The sequence below is a fragment of the Hordeum vulgare genome, chromosome 3H, assembly GCF_904849725.1.
Source record: "Hordeum vulgare subsp. vulgare chromosome 3H, MorexV3_pseudomolecules_assembly, whole genome shotgun sequence".
Classification (NCBI taxonomy): domain Eukaryota; kingdom Viridiplantae; phylum Streptophyta; class Magnoliopsida; order Poales; family Poaceae; genus Hordeum; species Hordeum vulgare.
Window position 1 is genome coordinate 119328776 of NC_058520.1, and position 9474 is coordinate 119338249.

General features: G+C 50.7%; 1 protein-coding gene across 1 annotated transcript; it reads right to left on the bottom strand.

Annotated features, from left to right (window-relative positions):
* Positions 1–1217: 1217 nt before the first annotated feature.
* On the bottom strand, positions 1218–8326 carry LOC123443188 (jasmonoyl--L-amino acid synthetase GH3.3-like). Its single transcript, XM_045119484.1, has 5 exons — positions 7937–8326; positions 6969–7355; positions 6756–6857; positions 5594–6411; positions 1218–2079 (listed from the first exon to the last, which is right to left on the bottom strand). The coding sequence occupies exons 2-5, from the start codon at positions 7262–7264 to the stop codon at positions 1526–1528; spliced, it is 1770 nt and encodes a 589-aa protein (XP_044975419.1). The 5' UTR covers positions 7265–7355; positions 7937–8326; the 3' UTR covers positions 1218–1525.
* Between the last annotated feature and the right edge of the window lie 1148 nt (positions 8327–9474).

Sequence of the window (9474 nt, forward strand, 5' to 3'; positions counted from 1 at the left end):
AGCATGTGGAAAAGAGACCCTTATAAAGGGGACCAATTTCTTCTCCATTAACAGGGTGAGACTAAACTTCCGATCACTACCTTGTCATGTCACCATCTACTTGACCCTTGAAGATTTTCTGAAATTCTCTTATGTGCCTAAGGTCCACTACGAATTTCAACAGAACGATCGTGATTGAAAAAGAAAAACAGAAACTTACATCTGAAGCCAAAGAAGAGGAGGTGGGAGTACAAAAATTGTCGGGGTCGATTGCAGACTGTCATCGTCGCATGGGAGGGCAAGAACTGGAAAAATAAAAGAACGATCTAGCTAAAACTAGTCAACTAAGTTTTTATCAAGTCTGAGTTGACCGTATTGGCCGCTAGATTTTTATTTTTTTGAAATGTAAGATAAAATAATATGTAAAAGTATGGTAGGAAAATGGACCGAAATAGAAGGTGTAGAAACGCTATGTCAAAGGAAACCATGAGAAAAAACGGGTAATTCCTAGCCCATGAACGACTACACTTGAGGGCTTAACAAGAAAAGAAAAACAACACGAGTGATATTCAGTCACGAACCCTCACATCAACCATTCAAGGGCCTCATCTGCATGTGCCGCTGGCCTGCTGCCGCACAAGCCCACGCGCCCGTCGGACCCAATTAACGGCGCCCGCGCGGCGGGGCTGGCCCCAACCACACCACCCTTTCACCACGCACAGGTGTAACTTGCAAACGGCCCCTGTGGCCGGCACGTAAGGCACCCACAACCCACGCGGGCACGCGTACCTGTGTACCCCTGGCACTGGCCCATCGACGACCATATCCCCAGCGGCCTTCAATTATCGACAAGCACGATGCTGCCGCTTTGCGAGTTGCCGGTGTGCAGCCACAGCCATGCATGTGACGTGCCCGGGGAGGCCGAGTGAGCGAGAGAATGCTCTGCTCTCCCAACCGCAGGCAGGCAGAAAGGGTGCATCCGTTGTCTCTCTTGACGTGGAGTCTTTTCCTCGCATGACCAGCTTCATTTGAAATGGTACGATGATCAGCCCGGGTACTACGAGCTGTGCTCTCTACGTACGTACGTACAGGAACCATTTCCAGATCACCGAGTTGGGTGCATCCGTGTGCATGTGGTCGGACGGATCTGAATCTGATCGGACATGGCAAGAAAGGATGTCGAGGAATATGCTAGTACTGGCTAGAGCCCTTGGTCACCAACGCTGCGTGCTTTCAGATGCTGCGCGGACAAGTCGACAAGTTTATTTCATACGTACATACACCTTGCAAACAGGCCACATGCGTGAGACTGAACCCGTAGACACGTACACTTTTGGCCGGTGGCCACACTTTGCAACAGCACGTACCACAAACAGACACACATCGCTGCCATTCAGACACATCGCAACTTCACCTGCGGACAACTCTGTACTGCTCTTCCCAGCATCATGCATGTACCCCGTAACCACATGATCCTGCATCGCAGCTACGTACGTACGTTTCATGAGACATCTTACACACAGACGAGGCACGACACGCAGCTGCGTCAGTCGTAGGCGGCGCTGAAGAAGACCTTGGCGGTGCAGGCGGCGAGGATCTGGAGGACGCCGGCGTTGGAGCGGGCGACGCAGCGCGGCGACTTGAACTGGCTCACGGGGGCGCCCAGCGAGAGGTAATGGCGGAGCACCCGGTGGAAGGTGCCCCGCTGCAGCACCCGCAGCTCCAGCGGGCCGATGGCGCACGACCGCCGCGACCCGACGTACCCTGGGTCGGCGAAGGACCGGTCTAGCTCGTCGCAGCACCCCTGCAGCGCGTCGGCGCTGGCGTCCGCCGCCGCGGCGTTGAGCTCGACGAAGACGACGTAGTGGCCGGGGTCCGACGACATGTCCGCGTGGCTGGTGTAGTCCACCACCTCCAGCTTCTCGGCGGCGAGGAACTTGGTGGCGGCGGCGTCCACGGCCAGCTGCAGGTCCTGCTCGCTGTTCTTGTCGATGTTGATGGACAGCACCAGGTTCCGCCGGCACACGAACTTGAGCTTGGGCGTCGCGTTGTGGAACCCGGCCACCTGCACCACGTCGCCCAGCCTGTACCGGTACAGCCCTGCCAAAAGACGTATTTCTCGCGTCAGAATCACCACAATTCCATCACTAAATTGTTTGTTGAAGTTTTCTGAGATTTCCCGAGAGAGGAAACGTTGTATCCGTCGAAGCTTAAAGTCATGCTAAAAAAATAAAGGGCCAACTACGGCATGGGCCAACATAAGACAAACAAGCAATGATGCAAACAAATTTCTCCTATTTGTAGTACCGGGACTACTGGCCCGGACCCTATGGCTGTGGTCACAGATTGGACATGTACCGGCAACCTGTGCGTGCCCACTTGTTGCTGTGTGTTGCACCGGTTCTTATCCAATTATCGGTCAGGACACATCATCTCCTGTAGGCCCGCCCGGCCTTGATGTGGCGCCCATGCTCAACCTCATCCGTGGAGCCATGCAGATGCAGGTGAGGCGACGACAAATCCTACTGTTAACTGACGTGACGTACTGGAAACTAACACAGCAATAGGATAAAATTTCCGGGGAGTAGATCGATAGGGGGGGTTGGGAGTGTACGTGGCTTCAGATGACGGAAGAGTTTTTGTTGTGGCTGGCTCGGTCTTTGAACTTAATTAGGTTTTGTTTGACAGTAGCAGCCGTTGCATTCACATGAATGCGTGTACACGACCTGCCACCTGCCGGCCTGGTCAAAGTTAAACTCTTGTTAACCTGCTCCGGAAATAAGCTACTCCATGGATGGAGTAGCTGCTAGCCAAAGGGGTAAAAAATGTCGCCTGCTACAACTCATCTCTAGAAGAAGAAGAAACGGTGGTTAGGCCTCCTTTGGTTCATAGGATTATCAAAGGAATAGGAAAGTTGTAGGTAATGAGATGACATGCATTTCAAATCCTATAGGCAGGATTAGGAAAAAGAGATGTTATTTGGTTCATATCATAGGAATTTTTTCATGCTCTTTTTTTTTTCTTTGAAATGTGGAGGATAGGAACCAATTCTATATAGGAATAGGAATGCATTCATTTGAATCAAAGGACTCTAAAAAAGTTCCTACAAAAATCCTATCCTATAAAATTCTGTGAAATTCCTCCAAACAAAAGGAGGCCTTAAGGTTTTCACGTAAGTGCCACCGTCATCGCTGGTACCCGTCGCCTCCGGATGCTTTCCCGCATTGGTGAAGGTGGGGGAAACCCCGGTTTTACCGATGCACATGGAGAGATGGTGCATCAAGCTTAGTTAGGACTAGATCTTGGATGACTTGTTTGCCGGAGAGGACGTCGATGGGTCATGGTTTTGTCTTTACCTTCTTCTCCTTTCGACGCAACATGAAAAATTCAGCTTCCTCGGAAAACCTAGTGAGATAAGCCCTCCTCGATTCTGTCTTGCCACCCCCTTTGCCTTCTTCTTCTCGACGATTTGATTATCAACTTGCCATTCCCTGGCAGTGGCGGAGCTAGACAAAGATGGGAGGGGGGCTAATGTGAAAACATGAACGCTTGGGGGCGGGGGGGGGGGGGGGGCTAATTACTACGCTTCCTTGTATTTAAGACCCTAAAATATTATTGTTTTCAATGATTATCTCAAGGCTGGGGGGGGGGGGCACGGCCACCCCAATAATGCACATAGCTCCCCGTTGATCATTGGCTTCTCCTGACTCCGATCGACAACTTTTCTTCGCCGCGTCAACAATGTTATGCTGGCATCATAGGTGTTCTAGAGATTAAAAGGTGACATCGAGTTTTGCTCGTGGGCCGTTATCGATGAGTGCAGGAGGAAGGTGGTGTCGACATATCAAAGGACATATATTTCATCTTATGCCATAGTAAGGACTGTTTTATAAAGGTTGGGCAATTTTAATGTATGACCTTTGCCTTCTCACGGGCATGAATGAACAAAAGCAAAGGGACAGACGTCGCATATATGTTATTACTGGTCCATTGGTTCAACACCTAATATATGGAAAAAATACATAAGTTCCAACGTGTTAGATTTTGACGCATCTTGATTCCTTAATAACTAATTAAAATCAATCATTACTTCATTGGTACGTAAGTTGCGACATAAAAAAATGATGCACATAAGATTCGCGTTGAAAATTAAGTAGTTATAGTTGTAATTAGATAACACATACAATCCATATATGCTAATAATAGAGTATTTTTCTTAGTCAAACCCATGTCTTATTAATTCACACGCTACACTATCTAGGTTTGTTTCTTTTGTTTGGACTTACGGCGACAGAATATGGGCCCTATGCATCAATGATGGCCGAAAGTAAGATTAATTGGAACATCGAGTGCCAAGTCGTGTCTTGGCCAGGGCTATATTTTGGTCTTTGTAAAAACAATGAGCGCTTGTACTCTTGGTTTTTGGCTCGATGTGTTGAATGATAATACTCCCTCCGTTCTTAAATATAAAACCTTATAGAGATTTTACTATAGACTATATACGGAGCAAAATGAATGAATCTTTACTTTAAAATATGTCTACATACATCCGTATGTAGTTCATAGTGTAATCTCTACACGGTCTTATATTTAGGAACGGAGGGAGTAGTATTCATTTCAGACAATAATGCTGAAAAGTCTTCGGACTCTCATCACCTCTTTGTTTTTCCCGGAGAAAAGGACTTGCATCACCCGTGTTGATTAACGTACTAGTCAACAAAATTAGTGTATACTCGCAAATCAATCTATGGTTGAATGGTTAGTGTCACTCTGCTATCCCTAGCTCATGAGGGTTTTAATTTTGGTGCTCGTATTTATTTTTGAATTTATTTTAGGATCTTCGGCAATGGACATTCAGTGAAAGAAGATGTTTTCGTCGATGACGAGATGCCTACTATGACTATGTAAATTTCTAGATGATATGTCGGTTTAGCCTTTTAAATATGTTCATGAAGATAAGATGTGTGTGTAGTTAATGTATACTCGACCGTGTAACTTTCACATAGATCGTCGATCACAAGCTACTATATACGTGACAGTAACGCCACAACTAATGCCCACCGTAGACGCCATCTTCTGCTTCGTGAAGCGTCGTGACAGCGCAGTAGCACTGTGTTCGACTTTGCTTCACTGGGTGGGTGCGATGAGAGAGGAGAGAATCCATATCCCCCCAAGGATGCTCGACAATGTACTCGTATGTCGCAACCAACCGGGGTCTGGTTCATCTGACGGCTCATTTGGCGACCAATTTGATCCACTGGACTGGCTAAATAACCCGGCAGGAAATGGTACGTCCACTTCAAAATCCCTGTGCGTTTCCACAGGAATCCATCGGCCGGTGACCGTCTTATCTCCTACCTAAAAGCTAGCCATTTTTTGTTTTGAGGGGACTAAAAGCTAGCCATTTGGAAAGTGGAGCTTCCACTTGGTTAAGTTAAGACCTGAGTGAAGGACTGGTCACCCAGCACAAAGGGTTTGGAAGTTGGAACTGGAGGGCGACATGCCAAGTCAATGCCCCCCTAGCCAAGTCACCTATACTACCACCTGGGCGAGTTCATGCATGGATGCCATGGAACGTACGTGAAAGAGGTAAGGAATTAAGGTGCGTGCATACCTGCGAATGTGGTCATGACGACCTCGTAGTGCTGGCCGACGACGACGTCCGTCAGGCCGACGGGCTCCGACTCGCCGTAGCACGCGTTGGGGCCTGGGGCGGCCGTGCAGCCGGGCCTGAGGGGGATGAACTCGAAGTAGCCGATGTCGGGGAGCACGGTGAAGGTGGCGGACTCCGGCGGCACCGCCGGCTCCACGTTGGCGCCGATCCACCCCTCGGACGCGCCGTACTCGGCGGCGACCAGCGGGAGGCCCCCCGCGTAGTGCCGGAGCTTCTTCACGTAGTGCTCCATGGATCCCGTCATGATGCCGTACACGTACTTGGCGTTGGGCCACAGCGCCGGGATCACCCCGTACCAGTTGCTCAGGCCGGCGCACTTGCGCGCCACGGCGTCGGCGAGCTCGGGGTTCGGCCCGGCAAGGAGCGCCGACACGGCCTGCCGGACGGCCGGTGAGGTGACGCGCGTCGGCGACAGGGCGCCGCGGCGGATGTCCGCGCAGAGCTCCTCCCACACCCGCTCGAAGGTCTGGAAGGCGACCACGACGCTGTGCGCGAAGGTGGCCGACACCATCTGCACCTGGCCGGCGGAGAGCAGGCCGCAGAGGAGGTGGCAGTAGAGCGACTGCGCGAAGTCGGCGCCGAAGATTACCTCGTCGGGGCTGCAGCACTGCGACTGCACCACGCGCATCGTCGCCTTGAACTCCTCGCTGCGGTACACGTTGGTCGTCGCCGTCGTGGCCGTCAGCCCGCCCTTGGTCGTGAACTGCCGGCTGCTGTAGATGAACTGCAGCGCCTTGCCGTCCTCAACGGGGAACTCCCTGCCGTTAAGCGGTCAGCATAAGCACCTCGTTAATGGAGGTCACCAACCGAAAAACCTTCACTAAAACTAGAACGAGAATGACAGGCCGTCGGTACAAGAGGAAGAAAGGGAGGTTGCAGTCGTACGTTAGGCTTATCGCGTCGATCACAGACTTAATTCTAACTGGTTATGCAACTGATTACTCCATTTCAACTCACAGATCGATCCATACTGTTGGTTCACGTGAGATGTATAGATTGAGAAAACAGGCGAATTATGGCGGAGGACGACTCCCCGGATCGAGGCCGGGCACCAGAAGCGAGAAACTAACCCAACGAAATCTGGGCGGGATTTGCTCTGTACCTGTTCCTGAAAGCGTAGGAGGTCCGGTATATCTGCATCGTGGACTTGACAAGCTCCTCGTTGAACAGCAGGTACTTGCGCTTCCCCTGCGTCGTGCCGGAGCTGCAACACCAAGAAGCATCACCATGATCAATCCTTGAGGAGAGCTTGTATAAAGAGGAGCTAAGCCGTAGGGTAGGAGCCTTGATTGGCAAGTGGCAAGGAGCGACCAACCTTAGCGAGATGGAGGTGACGGGCTTGCCGGTGAGGATGGGCGTGGCGTCGCCGTCGACGATGCGGTCAATGTAGGGCTCAAGGTCGGCGTGCGTGGCGAGCGGCACGCACTCCTTGAAGCTGGCGGGGTCGGTGCGGCCGGCGAGGCCCAGCCGCTGCAGGTACTCGGTGGCGCCATTCTCGGCAAGGATCCGCCGCAGCGTCTCCTGCTGCACAATGTCGGCGTCACGTGTCAGCCGCTCGAACTCGGCGATCACCATCTCGCCGCTGAACTCGCCGGCCTTCTTCTCCAACATCTTGCTGCTGCTCGCGGAATCGAATCACCACCACTGATGGAGTGATGCTCTCTACCTCAGTTGGGTTCCAGTTCCAACCTGCTGCGAGCCGCTACAACCAAAACAACAACAGGAAGAAGAGCCGAAACCAAGTCAAAAACATGGAGGAGTGGGGCTAAGTTTCGACTGTTGAAGAAGAAGAAGGTGACGTCAGCGATGGAGATTTTTTGTCTCCGGCATCGCTCGTGTCCTCTTTTGGATAAAAAGCTCGAGCAGGACAAAAAATTGACAGCGGGACTTTTCTTTGCCTCTTCGACGAAACAAAACGAAACAGCAAGGGGGCAAACGAGAGGAGAGGATCGTGAGAAGAGAGCGCCGGAAACAGTGGCCACAGGTCTGCCGGTGTGCTCCTCGCTGTCCGTGAGGTGAAACTAAGACCGAGGCCTCGAACTCTGCTCGCTAAATCAGTCCAGCCCAGAGACAAAGATCCAACAATCCTCTCTATTCTTCCGCTTATTTTATCTATCTATCTATCTCTCTCACGCAAAATGATGAGAGGAGTCTGCGGAGACGAGACGAGCTGCGGGGAAGGAGCCAAGAGCAGAGCAGAGCGGAGCAAAGGGACGACGCAAGAGACAAAGAACAGCTGGGGAAGCCGAGAAAGAAAACACGAGCTGGAGCCCGCCCACTCACCTCGGGGCGTCCGCCGCGGGGCCGGGAAGACGACGGCGGCTAGTCGCGCCGCGGCAACGGACAAAGCACGGCGCGGGGAGGAGGCGAGGCGCCCGCGTCTCCGTCCTTTTGCCCCTCCGCTCAAACACCTAGGCGCGAGGAGAGGAGAGGACACACACACGGAGCGGGCAGCGCGCAGTGCGGAGTGGAGAGTACGGCGAGGAGTAGGGGACGCGAGTGGCATATATACACACACGCGCTCGATCGACCTCGACGGAGTGAAACCTGTGTCTCGTCTGTGTGCGAGCGGGACTGGGGGAGTGGCGGTGTGCTACAGAGGAACCAGTGATTTTTTGCCATGGGTTATCGTTGACGGGACATGATCGCCTTTTCTTCTTCCTGTGGCATGACACGACGGGGCTGCAGTAAGAGCAACCCCAACCAAGCGGTCCAGACACGACGGGGCTGCAGTAAGAGCAACTCCAACCAAGCGGTCCAAACGGATGCGTTTTTTTGTCCGTGTTTTACCTGTTTGGCTCGACATGTTAATCTTTTTCATTTATATTGATTGTGTGCTTTTTTTTTTCGTGTTTTATCTGTTTGGCTCGACATGTCAATCTTTTTTATTTAGATCGATCGTGTGTCTAACGCCTCAATCCATTTTTGTAGTTTTTCTAAATTTTTATTAGATATGTTATAAATTAAAATATAGCTAAACATTTGTTTGAAATACATTTAAAAGTTTAAATTGAATAAATATCTTATAGTTTACAAGATAAATAAAAAATTAAATAGTTTTAAATACATCTAAAAGAAAATGTTGTCGATACATCTATTGGTTGGCGACATGAATTCACATATGCTCAACCAAATCATTTTTCAGCTCCATGTGAGTTTTCAATCACACATTTTATGATGAAACTCGACGAACTGTGCAAAGGTTGTCCCTTCAACATGCTCAGGCACAACATTGTCATGGTGAAACTGAAACCCTTGATCACACAGATATTCTGGACGCTCATCCTCTACTATCATGTTGTGCATGATCACACAGGGTGTCATCACCTCCCACAACTTTTTGGTGCTGCAAGTACCGGCGAGATACCGAACGATGCCCCATCGAAATTGAAGAACACTAAAAGCACACTCTACATCTTTGCGAGCACTCTCTTGCTCTTGGGATAATCTCTTTATCTTCTCTTTTGTAGGGTTGGAGATTGTCTTCACAAGAATAGATCATTACAGATAGATATCGTGAGCTAGATAGTATCCATTGGTGTATTGGTGGCCACCGACCTCAACATTGACCTCCGGGCAATTGCCTTCTGTCATCCTAGCAAACATAGGAGAGCGCCGGAGCACATTGATATCGTTGTGTGATCGGGCTATGTCGAAGAAAGAGTGTCAAATCCAAAGATTTTGGGAAGCCACGGCCTCAAGTGTGGCAGTGCAAGCTCGCACATGGCCCTTATACTAGTTGTGCCAAGAGGAAGGGCATTTTTTCACTTCCAGTGCATACAGTCTATGCTACCAAGCATCCCCGGGAACCCCCTGCTAGC